This window comes from Episyrphus balteatus, chromosome 1, assembly GCF_945859705.1.
Source record: "Episyrphus balteatus chromosome 1, idEpiBalt1.1, whole genome shotgun sequence".
NCBI classification, from domain to species: domain Eukaryota; kingdom Metazoa; phylum Arthropoda; class Insecta; order Diptera; family Syrphidae; genus Episyrphus; species Episyrphus balteatus.
The window spans coordinates 101,015,465-101,034,026 of record NC_079134.1 but is presented as its reverse complement, the minus strand read 5'-3'; the positions used below and the strand labels follow the sequence as shown (position 1 = coordinate 101,034,026).

Here is an 18,562-nt window from a genome sequence, read left to right as displayed (position 1 = left end):
AACTAGAAATTAGTGTACAATTCTGGCTTTTTAACAAGGTATCATTCATAACTGTAAAGTTATGTTGTGTTGCCCTTTTTTTATATTTTTTTTTGTATTTTACATGATATTTCAGAAAATTGCAACTCCCGCCTAAACGGGGTAAACGGGGGGGAGATAGAACAAGCCCCCCCCCCCCTCCCATAGTAAAAAATGATTGTATTGACTACTCTACAAAATACGGTTATCAATTCTCGTCGCCTAAGGGCCTAAGTTATCGTACTCTCCCCGTTCTCTTTTATCAAAATAAAAATATGTATATATACGAGTACATAGATATTTTTTTAATAACGATAGCAATTTTAGTTTGCATTATCGCGTATTTCATGATGATTTGATCTTGGTACTTGTTAAATTAATTAAGAATTCGTCGAAAACAACAAAATATCTGCCAACAACATCGCAATTCCTATAAAACTCCCAATACGCTACAGAATTCTTTTATTATGTTCTAAAATTAAATTTAAAAAGGTTCGATGAGTTTGTTTACTTTAATGAATTTAAGAAGTGCTTGTTTATTGGTACTTCTATTAAATGTGGTTTCAAGTGTAGAAATTTTTTCTTATATCCGGTCTGGTCGCGAAGTTAAATTGCATGTCAACAGGGAGATTGATGATAGTAAAATTCCTGGAAAATGGTGGCAAACAGCGTCGTTTTATCAAATCTATCCAAGGTCTTTTAAAGACAGTAACGGCGATGGTATAGGAGATTTGAAAGGTGAGAACATAATAGTTTTAACTGTAGGTACATGCATGTGTATATGACTGATTTTCTTCGTAGAGTTTTTGAAAGAAGTAAGGAATAATTTAGTCTACGAAGAATGCATATCTACAATTTTTTTCCTTTTTCCAAATACATACGAGCAATACTTGTTAGAGAGAAGATATCATCTACTGTTGAGTATCCAGTCTGTTAAACGTTGTAGTAAGATGCCTGTGAAGATTTTCGTGACAGTGCAGTGTTTAAAAACGATACACCTCTGTAGTTACTGGGGTTTTTTGGATCTCCTTTTTTTAAATTGGTAGTATTACACTTTTCTTAAAACTGTCAGAGACATCTCCTGTGGACCGAAGTCATATTTTTTGGGGCTCCTTAAGTAATATTTAGTAATCCATCAACAAATGTAATTTAATTTAAAAAGCAATTTTTTTTAATTTAATTTTTAATTGACGCTCCGAAGTAAAGGCTTTTGGGGCCCCTGGCCTCAGAACCGGTTTTAGGGGGGGGGGGGGGGGGAAGCCTGGGCCGTCGCCCAGGGGTGCAAAAACTTTTACAAAAGTTAAATAAATAACGAAGTTTTGCCAATCGATGTTTCATTTATTTTTACTTTCACAAAGGCGCCCCAATTTTTTTTCTATTTTACTTTTTCAACGGCGCTCGTATTATTTGTCCTAAACTTTTTGAAGAATGAAGGCGCCCCGAATTCTGTGTTAATTTGTTTGGCTTCTGGAAGGACAATGATGTCCAAAATCTTCGTTCATCTTTCAAGAACAAGCAATCCTAATATTCCTCCAACTAATTAAATTTTTGCAAAGGCGCCCCTATATAGCCAAAATCCCGCTCTGAAATGCATTCAAGTAGTTTCGTGTTTGTTTATATCGTTTGCGTTAAATGTAGTATTTTTTTATAAAATTAAATTTATACAAATGTGTATCGACTCAAATGAAGTCATATAGGCCAGTCCTTATGTCGGAAAAAACGGCTTAGAAATGCAAAATGACCGAGAAAGCTAAATTTTGGATATGTTGTAGAGGATGCTTAAAAAAGCTTAACTTGAAGTTTTCGACCAAGATTTCCTATGAGCTTTTTCCGCCATTTTGAAAAAAAGGATAAATATACTCGACAATAACTCGGCTATCTGACGAGATGCGAACATTTTACAAGAAGCTTTTTTGTAGCTTTTAACGAGTTCTACAATTCATGCATACACATTTTTTGTGTATCATGAACCGTTTTCGAGATATCGATTAAAAAAGTCAAAAATTTAGGACATGCCATTTGTTTTTTGACAAAATCTATTTTTGGGTGATGAATATCGAAAAAATTATGAATATAAAATTTGTAGACCACATTCAGACCTACAATGTCGTATTTTTATATTTTTTTTGGACAAAAATTACGACTTCCAGCCGGCCGCAAAGTCGTTTAGGCCGCGCCCACCGCCAAGCAAGCCGCCCGTGTGCATTTTGTAATTTGCTTCAATCTCTATATTATTTAGTTCATCAAAATTGCAATTAGATCAGTGCCAATCATTTTTGAAAATAAAAAAATTATTAGCAGCATATGAGTGGTTGGAAAATTTAGGATAAATGGTAGGTATATGAAAGCGGAAAAATAAATTGCCCACAAACTAATTGGTGGAAAAGGTTGGGTGGGCGAAAAAGTGGGGTTGGTGTCAAAAATCGTGGTTTTTTACGATTTGTATCAAAAGTAGACCTCCTATCGAAAAAAGTTAAATGCAAAAGTTGTTGATAATAAAAGTATAATAACTTTTACTCAAACCTTTTTTTTTATATAATCTCAAAAATATTGAAAAAATGCAAAAAAATAAGATTTTTTTATTTTTTATTTTTATCTTTTACCAAAATGGTTTGATTTTAATAAATCTTGGTTAAAAATTACTTTGTTATGTTTTCTATCTTTTGTAAATGTTTTTTGAGCAAAAAGTTAATGTTTGAATTTTTGACGAATTTAATTTAAAAAAAAAACCTATTTTTCAATCCAAAAAGTTTTTGATTTTTGAAAAGCTTGGAATGCAGTTACTTAGATTTAAACCTTTTATTTAAGATTGTATGGAAAAACTTTACTTTTGATTTAGAAAATATTGAGAAAAATTGAAAAAAAAAAACAAAAAAAACGATTTTTAAGATCGATTTTTCCGTAAATGACAGTAATATTGGCGAGAAATAATTTTCCATAGAAACCAAATCATACTTTTCTAATGGCCTTTGACCTTCTTAATTTCAATCTAGCATTAGAATAGCTCTAACGTGCAAAGTTTATGAGATATTAAATTTTGAACGTTCAAAACACTATTTTTGTGATGTATTGGCATGGTAATATCTCAACGTGATGTGATAGAATTTTTCTGACTAAAGATTTAAGCTCAGCATACAAAAAATCATTAAAAAAATATACTTTGATTTCTATAAAAAAAAAACTTTTTGACTAGTGAAATCGAACAAGGCATTCACCCACTCTTTTTAGCCCAATTAGTTTGTGGGCAATTTATTTTTCCGCTTTCATATACCATTTATCCTAAATTTTCCAACCACCCATATGCTGCTAATAATTTTTTTATTTTCAAAAATTATTGGCACTGATCTAATTGCAATTTTGATGAACTAAATAATATAGAGATTGAAGCAAATTACAAAATGCACAATCAACACAAAAAGCCGGTATACTGTATTTACAAAATTTTGGATAATAAAATTGCGGTTACAAAAAAACCATTCCCATCTTCTTCTCATTATTTATTAAATAAATACATACATTTGTATGTATGTGTTACTGATATAATAATATAAACATTAAAAAAAACATGAATGATTGTTTTTTTACAACCGAACGGGCGCGGGCGGCTTGCTTGGCGGTGGGCGCGGCCTAAACGACTTTGCGGCCGGCTGGAAGTCGTAATTTTTGTCCAAAAAAAATATAAAAATACGACATTGTAGGTCTGAATGTGGTCTACAAATTTTATATTCATAATTTTTTCGATATTCATCACCCAAAAATAGATTTTGTCAAAAAACAAATGGCATGTCCTAAATTTTTGACTTTTTTAATCGATATCTCGAAAACGGTTCATGATACACAAAAAATGTGTATGCATGAATTGTAGAACTCGTTAAAAGCTACAAAAAAGCTTCTTGTAAAATGTTCGCATCTCGTCAGATAGCCGAGTTATTGTCGAGTATATTTATCCTTTTTTTCAAAATGGCGGAAAAAGCTCATAGGAAATCTTGGTCGAAAACTTCAAGTTAAGCTTTTTTAAGCATCCTCTACAACATATCCAAAATTTAGCTTTCTCGGTCATTTTTCATTTCCAAATGTATATAATGACTGGCCTAATATAATAACGTGTAACTAAATTATATAAATACAATTTACCACACAAATTTTGTATTCACAAACGAGAAATCACTTTTCGCACTCCAAACAATTTTTTTTTTTTCTTAAACAGCTGATTTCATTTTGATAACTCTGAATTCCTCCGCTCTGACAAAATACCCAGAGTTGTTCAAGGTGCGTACAGAGCGAACATCGAACACAGAGGAAATAACTCTGGTTGAAAAAGGAGCTACAAAAAACGCTTGACAACGAATTCGGAGCGAGCCAGAATCATTCAGAAGTCTACTGCAAGTTTTTTATTCTCCTAGTGAAAAAAACAAAAAAAAAATTATTTGATTTTTCGCTAATACAGATATTAAATTTCAGAATTGGGTGTAAGCGATTCAAACTTTTTTATTGGATTTCAGAATGAGTGAATCATTGAGTGTTTCCAATCGAAAACGACGTAAATGTACCTAGTTGAAAAAGTTTTTAAAAAACTATTGTTCAAATAAAACCAACTGTACCTACTCTTTATGTGTTTAAACAAAAAGTCAGGGGTAAACGTGGACTTGTCAATTGAACCTAAATAACATAAATATATATATTTTTTAAGTTAAGCTAATGTACTTTAATAAACTGCCCATTGTTACATAAATGCATTAATAAGTATATGAGGGGTAAGACATAATCTGCTATTGCTTTTTTTCGTGATTAAAAAAAAATTGTTTTTTAAAATTAATTTTTTTTTTTGTGAGGCGCCACTTGAAATCTTGCCCAGGGGCGCCGGTAGTGGTTAAACCGGCACTGCCTGGCCTGAAGTTGTGTTTTGTGAAGTTTTTGGGGCCCCTAATGTATTATTTGTGGTTGCAAAGATTTTTCAAGTAATATTTTTTGGGGCCCTAAGATAAAATTATAATTTTTTCTTTTAAAAAAGCAGTTTATTTTTTTGGGGCCCCTGGGGTAACCTTTTTATTAAATCAATATATATTGTGTGGCTACCAATGCATTATACATTACACTGAATGATATAATTTGTCTCCCTTGTATACGAAGTGATTCAAATACATTTTAATTTACTTCGTAACTCAATTTATGCTAACAGTTTCCTTCTCTGCATTGTCTCCAGTTGGGGCCCTGGGGTCGGTCGGGAGCCCCGGGGCGCCGCCCCGCTCTCCCCAAGGGAGTGTACGCCCCTGGAAAGATCTATTTTTCGTAAATATTTTAAAGAGCCGTGTGGACCATCAATGCATTTCTCGTGAAACATTTGCCGAGTTGATTCTATTATTGCATTGCACATAATAGAATCAACTCCATAATCAGCAATTTCGTTAAAGAACAATTTGCCATGTTGTAAACGATTTAAATATTTTAATTGCCGATCTGTCGACACCGTAATGGGTGGGTTCTACTCCTGAGAATGCAACCTTGGTATTAACTCTTTTTATCGAAGGGAAAATTAGATAGCTAGTCTAAAGTTTGAAGAGTTTTATCCACCAGTAATTCTTAACAGTAGGTAGGCATAATACGGGAAAGTTAGATTTTATTATATGGGGTCTGGGAAAAAATTCCAACATGTATTTCGGCTTCAGGACTCTAAAGAGCATCAAGACACGAGTCAAAAATCGCATTTTGCACAATCGCACCTATACTCTGTCCGATAAAAATTGGCAGTACAGGCGAGCTTTTTTAAAATCAGTGGGACCTAACAGTTGGCCAAAAGCAATTCACGAAAAATATGCCCCTGAAACACAGAAAAAAACCACAGACGCGCTGTGGCATTGTTGTTGTAATTTCTTTATCAAGTGACATACATCTCCCTATCACCGATCTGCCACACGATCGGTGGCAGAATGAAACTCAATCATCCATGTTGTTTATTAAAAGTATTCACAATACATAAGAGTTACCATTGGTAAACTTCCTTCGTAGACTACTCCCTTTTCTATTATTTTTCTGACAGAGCTTTCAGGACTAATGCCTTTTTCAAACTTTTAGAACAAAAAAAAATCATATGTGTTGTCGTGGTGTTGGTGGCTGTTCGTTTTTTATTTTTTGTGTGTAGGAAACAAGTTAATGTCAACATTTTAACATGCATTTTAACATTTAGAGGAAAAATTTCTTACGGATGCATGGGGCCGGGATGTGTCTCAATAGAGTGAAGTTTTTGTTTTGTTATTTTGGTGTAAAAAGAAAAATTTATTTTTTTTTTCGTTTTTGTGAAATTTTACCGCCAAGATGGCAACGCTGGTTTCTTTTTGAAACATTTTTTCTGGATAATACGGCATCGCTGTATGAGCTTTTTGATGTGATAGACATATCCATATGGCGTGAAGCAGAGTGAGATGCAAATGTCCTATCTTCCCTGTACTGCCAATTTTTATCGGACAGAGTATAGAATCATTTGGTCGCCATTTTTTTTTTTTTTTAATTTTACTTTTTCACTGACTCACGTATTTTTGAATACACAGATAAAAAATGTATTGCAAACTTGAAGATAATTTAATTTCCTTCTCGATTATCGATTTTTCGATTATCTCTTCGGATTGAGAGTTAGGGTGGTTTTTTTGAAACACGTCAAATGGTGATTTTCTTATTTTTGTCATATCTCTTTTATTTAAGCTTTTTTTGAAAACTAGTTCGTAGTAAAAGTTGTAGATCTTTTTATTACCTTCGTTTGTTCTATTAACGGTTTTTAAATTTGACAGATCGTTTTTGATCTGAAGGCAAAAAACTGAAATTGGAAATTTTTATACGGGACGAAGGTACTAATACCTACTTGGTAATTTGGTGTGTGTGGGTTGCACTCAGACAAGAAAAATATTGTATGGGATTGGGAAATTTGTTTTAGTTCGTTGGCGTAGTCGCGTTGTAGATAATGCTAACAAGGATTGCTTGAAAGTTGTTGTTATACTCATTCTGAAAATTCATCGAAATAATAATTTCTAGCGCCTTTTCCAAGTCAATTTCGTCTGACTTTTTAATTTGCACTTTTGCTTATTAATTACACTGGTTAACAAGGGTTTTGTTGCCGAGACAAAAATATACTTTTTTTGAATTTTTTTGGTGTGCTGAACTCAATCCGAAGTCATTAAATTAAATAAGCTCCCGTTTTTGAAATATTACTTCGGACCTTATTCTTTTATATAAGGTTAATTGTTTGATCATATTTAGTAACGATTTCTATAAGAAATGTTTTCTATCTTTCAATACCTGTTTAAATCTTTTCAATACCTTTTTTATGGCCCGAGATATCTTAAACTGAAGAAAGTGGGTTTGGCTTCATATATCATAAAAGAGATAATGACGTTATACAATTTCTGTGATAGATATAATATGACAAACAACTGAGGATATCTCGGACAGTAAAAAAGATATCGCAAAGATTAAAACAGGTCTTGAAAGATGGAAAATAGAAACCGTTACTAAATATGTTCAAACAATTTTCCTAACGGTAATATTTCAAAAACGGGAGCTGATTATTTTTTTTTTTACTTCCGATTCTAGTCGAACACACCGAAAACCTCCAGAAAAGTATATTTTTGTTTCGGCAATAAAAAAAAAATAATTTAACTAATATGTTTTATAAAGACAATTTTATTATAACTTAAATATATTTTTTTTTAATCTGGATTTACCTAAGAAACCTTAAAATTGAACTGTTATCAGCACAGCACCCTCTTCTTCTTAGGATATAGTGACTTGAAATTTCAAAACGTAGGTGTGTAAACGTTAGTGGAACAAATATAGCAGCTGGCCCGACCGAATATGGAAGAAATGTTCTTTTGGACCAAACTAATCGATGCAACAGACCTTAAAAATGGAAATAAATCGGGACAAAACAAAAAGAACTTTATCTAATGCTTTCCAACATTGTTCTACTAAATAAATAATATTGAACCATATTTAAAATATATATATACCTAATAGTATTTAAAATTAAATTTATTTTCAGGTATCACTGCAAAATTACCATATTTAAAGGAAATCGGGATAACAGCGGCTTGGATCTCGCCAATTTTTCTCTCACCTATGGTTGATTTTGGCTACGATATAACTAATTTCACTGAAATTGATCCCATTTTTGGCACTTTAAATGACTTTGATGATCTTATAAGAAAAGCAACTGAAGTAGGCGTTAAAATAATATTAGATTTCGTTCCTAATCACACTAGTAACAATTCAATATGGTTTCAAAAATCTATTGATCGTGACTCTGAATTCGAAGATTTTTATATTTGGCATCCTGGCAAAATTGTGAATGGCACAAGGCAACCACCAACAAATTGGAGAAGCGCATTCCGAGGAAGCGCTTGGGAATGGAACGAAAAACGTCAAGAATATTATTATCATCCGTTTTTGGCTGAGCAACCTGATTTAAACTATCGTAATCCAAAAGTCAAGGAATATATGAACGTAATGATATTTTTTCTTGGTTCAATGTATATTAAATGTAAACAAAAGTCATTAGTTTAAATTCTGTATTAAGTTTTGTAAAGAGCAAAATGTTTCTTATGTGTTTGCTATCGTTTATTATTATGAAGTCGTCATAGTTGGAGAAATTTTTTTCTCAACGTTGGGTATAGTTATATTGGAAGCATTTTCGAATACGTGTAACAATAAGAAAGTATTTCCACACGCAAATGACTGCTAGTTTCTAGTCTAGACCAGAGAACCAAACGAGTCGAGTATTGTTTACGAACAACGAATGCTTACTCAAAAAAATGACCTGGAACAAACAGAATCAGCACAACTCAAATATGTTTTAGCTTTCCTATAACAAGATGGACTCTTTAATAAAATACTTGGAAAGTGAAGACGAAATAAATAAAACTCAGAATCAAATCAAAAACAAAAAAAGAATTCAAATTTAATTTGAAAGAAGAAAAAAACTATTAGTAGAATTTACTTAGGTAATTTCTCCAACTTCAAAATGCGCGGGATTAAAAAATGTTTTGGGGAGATTAAAATTGTAGAGATAAAATTAGTTTTTTCCCGATCTGCGTACTAGGCTTAAGATGCAAAATTGATTTTCCACTGCTGGTATTTGTAGAAAGAATATTTTAAAATATTAGTACCTACCTAAAGTGCTATTTTTTCGAACTAAGATGTTTCTAAGATGTCCCTATATGAGGATAATAACATAATTAACTTTATGCTTTGTTTAATAGGACGTTTTAAGATTTTGGCTTAAGAAAGGTGTTTCGGGTTTTCGGTGCGATGCTGTTCCAAATGTTTTTGAAATTGCTGCTGATGCTGATGGAAACTATCCTGATGAGCCACGCAATTTTCTCATCGATGATCCAGAAACGTATAATTATGTTCAACATATTTACACTGTTGACCAACCAGAAACTATTGAATTGGTTCTTGAATGGAGGCAACTGTTGGAGGATTTCAAAGCCAAAAACGGGGGTGACGAGAGGTAAATCTAGTCATTTTTTTTTCAAACACACGATTTATTCATAGTGCTATGTGAAGAAAGCTTGAAAAATAAAATAATATTTATATTAACTCCCCAGGATTCTTATGATCGAAACATGGTCTCCAATTGATATAGTTATGCAATATTATGGGAACATAACTCACCCGGGTGCTCAAATTCCCTTCAATTTTCAACTATTAAGTTATTTAACACACGAGTCCGATGCAAATCATTTTGTACAGGTTATCAGTTCTTGGTTAGACAAAATGCCTGAAGGAAACACAGCTAATTGGGTCGTAAGTAATGAAATAAATTAAAATTAAAATTGAAAAATTGAAATTAGTAGTTGGATAATTTTTTTTTGCTGATACCTATGTACCTATTTTTGAATATTAAATATTTATTTTTATATAACTCTTTAAAAAAAGCTTGGAAATCATGACAATTCACGATTGGGTACACGTTTCGGAGTAAGTAGTATTGATACGCTGCATATGTTGTTGATGACACTGCCCGGATGCAGCATTACATATCAAGGTGACGAAATTGGTATGACTGATGTTTGGATTTCATGGGATGATACCGTTGATCCTCAAGCTTGTAATTCAAGTCCAGAAATGTATGAGAAACTTTCTAGGGATGTCTGTCGCTCTCCATTTCAATGGAGTGATGAAATAAATGCTGGATTCTCATCTGCAAACAAAACTTGGCTTCCAGTATCCGATTTGTATACCCTAGTCAATGTGAAGAAGGAACGAGCAATTTCTTTTAGTCATCTTAACATTTACAAGCAATTACAAAGCTTGAGATCTGTAAAAACACTTCAACGTGGGGATGTGGAAGTGAAAGCTATAAACCCTTCCGTTTTAGCTGTTAAGAGGTAATTTTTTTTTAATTTTGTAGTGAACCAAATAATATACATACTTTTTTTATTTGAGGTCCTTGAAAAAGAACTATACTTATATAACATTAATGAATTTATTCAACGAAGTTGAGTCTGTGAATTTGGAAATAGTTTTTAATAAGATTCCACTGGAGCTCGAGTATGTTGTTGTAACTGACAAATCCCAGAGTAGAAAAGGTGATAGAGTACTCGCTGATGATATAACATTGTTGCCTAAGGAATCGATTGTACTTCGAACTGTTAATTGAAATATGTAATTAAAAAAATTTGTTTTTAAAAATCATTTTAGTTTCCTTTTAAAAGAAAATACCTAAGCAAATTTGTATGGAATGTTGACGTCACGTAGCCCTGGTCATCTTTTTAAGTAATAAAGTCTAACATATTTTTGTAGAAGTTTTATTTTAACAAACGTAGTAAATATTTTTGCATTTAAAACTTTTATAAAGATTGTCTCAATGTTGTAACTTTAATAAGTCTTTTAAGTGCAAAATGGGATACTCTGTCTTTTCCATGGGTCTGAAGTAGGGTTCCCAACATTTTCGGGGCCGATTATAGTATTTTGAGGAAAAACCACAAAAAGTGTTTCAATTGCGTGCAAATTTAGGTTTCAGTTTTAACCTAGGTTTAATTTTGACACTAGCGCGTTCAATAAAATAGGTTTAAATGTATCCTCCTGGAGAGAAGGCTAAAATTTTTACGAAGGTTAAAACTTTAACCCAAATACTAACTCAATCGACATACGGCCTTAGTAGGCTAGGTTTAGGCGAGTTCAGATACATACATGGACAATATAAAGCATTGAAGTGCAATCAACATAAAGTATATTTTTGTTATTGATTTCGTTCTTCTCATTAAAATATAGTATTTTTGCATACTATGTATTCGTATAATTACTCATTACGTAAAACCCAAATACAGTACAATACTATATACACTATACTATATATACTGTATACACATAAACGGCTCAACTTTTATAAATTGCTAGATAACTTTCGCATTTGTAAAGATACTTGAATAGAAAAAAATTTATTATTTAGTTAATAAACAAGAATTAAAATATTCGACCTTATCATTTCTAAATTTGAGCAATTGTAATTTAGAGAGTACAAAATACGATAATTTTGGTCGTTGTTTTAGTGCGACCTATTTTTGTTTGTTTCTTAGTAAAACTAAAAAATTTATTTTTTTTAATTCTATTTTGGATTGAGATTAATCAAATAAGAAATAATAATACAGTCAAATGAGGTGAAAAAAGGGGTAAGCCTCGGAGTGCTTGCTAATAGAAATTTTTTTTGCTCAATACCTTCGTTTTGGCATTCTGTAACATACCTACCTCAAAAGTCTAGAAAAATCTCATGTCCGCAAGTCGCGGTTTTCAAGGTCAAAGCGCGAAATGGATTTTCAAAATTAGCAAAAATAGACGATGGTATTATATACACATATGATACATGATTTCAAGCACGAAATGGATTTTCAAAATTAGCAAAAATAGACGATGGTATTATATACACATATGATACATAATTTCAAGGTATTTTGTAATGCTGATCTAAAATCAAGGCAATCTAACGTCTGTGAAAAAAGTTACCTGTTTTTCATCTGTCAACCCATATTATTATAATAATTGCAATCTTACTACCGAAAAACCTTTAAAAGTATGGTAGAGGAACCAAATTTGCATGAAGGTTTTTAAATCCATTATCATTAATTTTCAGGATTTTTTAAAATTTTAAGTTTGAGTAGAGTAAACAAAGGTGAATTTAGAAAAAGGCCAAAAATCTATTTTCTGCACAAAACGTGATAGAAATAAAAGTGAAATTGCAATCGATAGATATTATAAATATATGAAAGCCACACATGCAAATAAAAAGATGTAAAAAATCTACTACACATAAACAGGATCGCGTAGTCAAGAAACTGAAAAAAATAAACTTTAAGACTTGGCAACCCTATGCTTTGACTGGATATCGCTAGGCAACCCATGTGAAATCTGTTTCTTTAGACACTACCCTAAGGAAAATATAGCTTTCAACTGGTATAACGACGTGGATAGGTCGTCCTATGATTAAAATGGATTTTCTTATTTAATCATTAATCTACCCAACTAACAATTTTACTTCCACAAGGTTAGGATCTTTAATTTCTTGCAGCTATTATCTCTACAGGGCTTGTATTTAGTTTGTGAATCGAAAATTCGAACTTCCGAGGCTTAACTTTCGTTAAGCCTCCTAGAAACCTAGTGCAAGTGGAATTTAAAAATTTCTACAAGCATTAATGAAAACATTTCGTTTAAATTTCAATATTGAAACGGCTGAACGGTTTTGCCTTTTTAAAGTTTTAACTTTTTATGGCGCGATGGGTATGAAAAAATACTTTTTGACAAGGATGTCAAAGGGATTATCTAATTGCGTCTCAGAATTAAGATTCTACAACAGGGATGTGATGGAGGATATTTGATGAGGTTACTTTTTCCGCCTTTTTCTGATTCGTTAAATATGAGTTTAAGCGGAGCACAAACTAACAAGTTGAATCAATTCTTTTAAGTTTGTGAAATTATAAAATATTGGAAGTAGAGAATATAATGGGTGTGTTTTTCATTACGGCCGGTCTTAAATGGATAAAAAAAAAAAAAACAGTCTGGGCTAAGCTATTTGCCTGTTAAATACAACAACACTCTAGTTCCTGACTGCGTTTTTTTTTGTCCAGTTAACCCAACAAACAATATCCCTTCTATAAAGCTTTACAGGAGTTATATTACCACCTATAAAGCTTTATAGAAGTAAATTTGTTAGTCGGGAAGCCCGGTCTTAATAAAAAGCACACCTAATGTACGCGATTAAATTGTTCCCCAGCAAACCTTATGTGAAAGTTCATGAAACATTCATTTTATGTGAAGAATATTATTCAAAAATACTATTCTGTGAATCAAATGTGAATGAATAATAACTGATGTGTTTTATTTTCTTCGTGATCCGGATCAGATCATTTATTTATTTGCGAAACAATAACAAAACAAAATCCTGCTTTTGTTGTAAAGCTAATAAAAACAATGATCTGATCCGGATCACGAGGAAAATAAAACAAAGCTAATATTTTACAGTTAAATATGGTTCAGAAAAGAATCGTGAATTATTCAGTAAGCTTCCTATTTACATTCAAATAAGTGAATGGAAACAGAATTCAAAACGGTTCAGAAATGAGTTCATAAATGGAGGTTTTCTTTACTTAATGTGAGCCAATTTTGAAAGTTCTGAACGGAAATGTTTGCTAGGTCCTTATTGTTTTCAAAAATCTTCTTGATGTCACTTGTGAAAAACTCATATAAGACTCGTAAGAATTAATTAGGTTACCTTTATTTACTCCTTTTAAACCTCAAAGAAGTACACTGTAAAATTCGGGTAAATATTCTGATCGAAAACCAAAATTGTTATTCTCTCCTATAAGACTACCAAAGAATACTTATAGTGCTATTCAATAAATACATAATGTATATGTTATATATACGAGAAAAAAAAAATATAAAAAGAAATGAAATCGGTTTGCATTTATATTAATTTTTATTGTAATATAAACTTATTTTTACAAACCATCAATTTTATCCGAGGAGCAAGGCTGATACTATTATAGTTAAAAAGATAAATATTTTAAATTTTACACCAATTTTAACTTTTAATATTATTTTAATTGATTAAAACAAAATAAATAATTAAAATAACGCACTTCAGAATTTTTGAGTGTGAATAAAAATAAAACACTTCCCAACTAACTTCATAATAGTGTGACACAGAACTTTCAAAATTGGTTCACATATGAACATAAGCAAACATTTTTGTGAATGTTCACTAAACGTCCAGTTTATGTGAAGAATATTTATTCGAAAAACATTCACTTTTCTGGATCAAATATGAATTTCTAAACAAAGGTTAAATTTTCCTTCACATAATGTGAATGCGCACAAGTAAAACCTCAAAAAAGTTATATCTTGGGTGTGTACACGTCCTATTTATGTTCACTTAAGTGGAGAATTCCCTGATCATTTATGAACCATAAAAATGATTCGAATGTGTTGCCACGCTACCCGGGAGAAAGGACTCAAAAAGGTTCAAAATTGAATTCATAAATGAAGGTTTTGTTCACTTATGTGAACCAATTATGATTCAGTTCTGAAGGGAAATGTTTGCTGATAAGTGAACAAAACCTTCATTTATGAATTCTTTTCTAAACCATTTTGAACTCTTTTTCCATTCACTTAAGTGAATGTCGATAGGAAGCTTAATGAATAATTCACGATTCTTTTCTGAATCATATTAATAATTGTTAAAATATTATTCATTCACATTTGATTCACAAAATAATATTTTTTGAATAACTTTTCCTTACATAAAATGAATGTTTCATGAACGTTCACATAAGGTTTGCTGGGGAACAATTTAATATAAATATAAATTCACACACTTAAAAGAAAAGTCTAAACTTAGTGCACCGCATAAACTCATATTTTACGAATCAGAAATAGGCGGAAAAAGTAACATCATTAAATTCAGGTGATAACACTCCATCACATCCCTGTAACAGAACAGACGTCAAAATGTCATTCCATAAAAAAAAAAAAAACAACTGGAATATCTATTGGAAAATTTCCAATCGACTGGAATGAAATGTCATTCATGACTGAATGAATGAATGAAAGCATTCAGCGAAAATAAAAAAACATTAAGGTGGTTTCACATTGGTGTGTTGTTTTAACTATGGTTAACTTTCATTGTTTTAGTAATCTAAGCTCAGAAGTAAGATGTTTGTTTTATTGCCATGAATTTTTTTGTTAAAATTGAATTCTATTAAAATCGAGTCTATTACTAAGGTCCAATCTTTTGTAAACACTTTTGATACCAATGAAGTCTATCTTCGTCCTTTTCTCTCTTGAAAGAACATAAGAATTTGTCAGCAATTACATGAAGCCTCAAGAGGCGCGACTCTTTTTAAACATAATGAGTGCAAAAGATAAAAAAGATGAAAGAAAAAATTATCCGACCGGAGAGTCGTGGGTCGTGAGTCCGAGAATCTTTTTTGACGTTTCTTTTTCCACTTTTTCTTTTTTCAACATTCCCTCACATTTCTTTTTGCTTCTTGGTGCAATACAACAACAACAAATTTTAATTCAAAAAATAAATGTCAAATTTGAGTCCTTGACTCAAGAGGCATCCTGTAATAGTACGCGCCTCACAGAATGATTACACACCCGGCAAACAATTTTGGTTCTATAAAGCTTTACAGATGCAACTGTTGCTTCTTTAAAGCATTATAGAAGCAAAATTGTTAGTTGGGCAGCCACACAAAAAAATATAAAAGTTCTGACCTGGGATTGCGACTTTTTCATATAGTTTTTGGGTTGCTGAAACCGAATCCGAAGTCCGTTTTGCTCAATCACATCAGGTTTTCGAGATAACCTCATAAAATGTCACGAAAACAAAAAATTTTTTTCTCTGATCTGGATGTGCGAAGATGTTAATCATATAGTTTTTGGATCACTGAATCCAGATTCGAAGTCAATTTCGCCCTATCACGTCAGGTTTCTGGGATATCCTCAAAAAAATGTCAAAACCAAAAAAAACAAAAGTTTTTATCTGGGGTTGCGACTAAATTTTTCATATAGTTTTTGGGTCGCTGAAACCGAATCCAGTCTATTTTGGCGTATCACGTCAGGTTTTTGAAATATTCTCAAAAAATGTCTAAACTCTTATCTGACATTTTTTGAGGATATCTCAAAAACCGGACGTGATACGGAAAAATAGAGTTCGAATTCGGTTTTAGCAACCCAAAAACTATATGAAAAACCTAAACGTAACCCCAGATAAGAAATTTAGTTTTTTTGGTTTTGACATTTTTTTGAGGATATCTCAGAAACCTGACGTGATGGGGCAAAACGGACTCCTAATTCGGTTTCAGCGAACCAAAAACTGAAAAATTATATGAAAAACTTAATCGCAACCCCAGGCCAGAACTTTTATTTTTTTTTGTGTAGCTGTGTATCAAAAGAAAATTCGAAAAAAGAGTCAAGCCTCTTGAGGCTTCATGTAATAGCTGACTTTGACAGTTCCTTTACCATTTTATTAAGTTTTCACTTTTAGACGTTTACATTTTTGAATAAAAGTCACTAATATTTTATCGCCGCATGGCAAAGCGTTTTTCTTATGAGGTTCAGGGAAAACCAACAAAAACGTCTTTTTTCTTCTTTATACCTTCCAACAGAAAGCTTATTTTTTGGTTTAAAAAACAATTTTTGTAGTTTTTCCAAAAAAAAAATAGCGCTAGAAAGAAATAAAAATTTTTTACTTTTGTAAATTTCCCACTTTTTCACTTATTTTTTGGTTTGAAAACAATTTTTGTAGTTTTTTTCAAAAACAAATGGAGCTTGAAAGAAATAATTTTTTTTAACTTTTGTAAATTTCCCACTTTTTTACTGTTTAGGTCATTGTAGTTAAGCCTTAAAGCTTTAAAAGTATAACTACAACGGCAACTTTTTGCAAAAAGTCAAAAAGTGATAGATTTCAAACTCATTTTATGACAGTTTTTACGACGACAAAATAAAAAATAATGATGCAAAAAGCTTATTTTTTGGTTTCCAAAAAAAAAACAAATATTGCTAGAAAGAAATAAAAAAAAATTAATTTTGTAAATTTCCCACTTTTTAGGTCATTGTAGTTATGGCTTTAACATGAAAAAAACGTTGTTGTGCGACACAGTACACATAATAAGGTAATATATTCCGAACGTTGTCAAAATTTGTTTGTCAAAAATGGGCACCAATCTGTCAGGTCGGCCTTTAATTTTTATATTTCAATCGCAGTAAACAGAAAATTTGTTTTTGTTTTAATTTATAAAATGTCATTTGAAAAAATTATAAATTGAAGCAAAAACAATTTTCTTCGTGTTTCTTCGCGGAAAATGGTCCATAATAATTGTTGAAAAATTAGTGATGTGCGTGGTTTTTCGGTTTTTGTGTGTTTCTCGTCGGTAATTTGAAACAATTAAGAATTCGGTAGCTGACATTGGTCGCCAAATTGTCATGTTTTGACAATTTGGCGACCAATGTCAGTTCGGAATATACTACTTTTTATGTGTACTGTGGTTGTGCGACGTTGTTGTGAACGCACCTTTATTAAATGTAAACCTATCTTTAATCATTAATAAGTATCTGAACGCATTCATTAAAATTTTAATGGAAACCTTACCACAAATATCATTCCAAACTGGAAGTGCGATAAATAACGCCCTCTCCCTTCCGGAAATTTAAACTTCTACAAGCTAAGCTAAGACGAGAACCTACAATGTGAATGACAAATTTGAGTGAAGTTGGTGGAAGTTGAATGATTGAATGATGGAATTTGAATGAATGGAATATGAAACAGGTTGAATTGAATCGCAAAATGCAAGGTGCAAACACAATGCATTAAGGCGATTACACTTTGCATTTTCTTTTTCGATACTTTTTTTTACGTAGTTGAGTGCAGTTAAAACGTAGTTCAACAATATCTTAAGCAGGTTTATTATAATATACCTGTGTATTTTGTCTTCAAAAAGTGTAGTTAATCGCAACAACAAATACTATACAAAATAATGAAACTATTTTGGTATAATTGTGTTTAAAGTTGTTGCAAATAAAAAAAAATAAAGAAATTGGCGCTCGAATTTCGAGGGCTAGTATTTTTAATAACAAATAAAACAAACCTAATAAATGTGTGCATTTAAAAAAGTGTCTTTAAAAAGTTAAAACTTTTAACGCGTGTACATAGTACACAAGTTTTTTTTTTTAACAAATATTCCACAAAATAAATGTGTTTTAGTTAATCCATTCTAATATTTGAGTTAAAAAATTGTTGAATCATTGTTTTTGATTGAAAATTATGTTTAATATCACTTTCAAATATAACGACTTACTTAAATGTATGTTTTGTATCTCTGTATGAGAAAAAAAGAAGTTCAATTTTCAGGCGCATGCGCAAAAAGCTTTTAGTTTTATAAGTTTGCCTTAGCGAAGTTAGGGGATATTTATTTATATTTGTAGAAGTCCTTTAAGAACAAGCAAAACATTGTAAAAAGCATTTGATTTTATAAGTTTGCCTAAGCGAAGTTAGGCT

General features: G+C 31.5%; 1 protein-coding gene across 1 annotated transcript; it reads left to right on the top strand.

Annotated features, from left to right (window-relative positions):
- Nucleotides 1-342: 342 nt before the first annotated feature.
- On the top strand, nucleotides 343-10,803 carry LOC129916375 (maltase A3-like). Its single transcript, XM_055996270.1, has 6 exons — nucleotides 343-756; nucleotides 8,048-8,508; nucleotides 9,264-9,517; nucleotides 9,615-9,813; nucleotides 9,946-10,397; nucleotides 10,456-10,803. Exons 1-6 carry the CDS (start codon nucleotides 516-518, stop codon nucleotides 10,667-10,669), a joined length of 1,821 nt encoding a protein of 606 aa, XP_055852245.1. The 5' UTR covers nucleotides 343-515; the 3' UTR covers nucleotides 10,670-10,803.
- The last annotated feature ends 7,759 nt before the right edge of the window (nucleotides 10,804-18,562 follow it).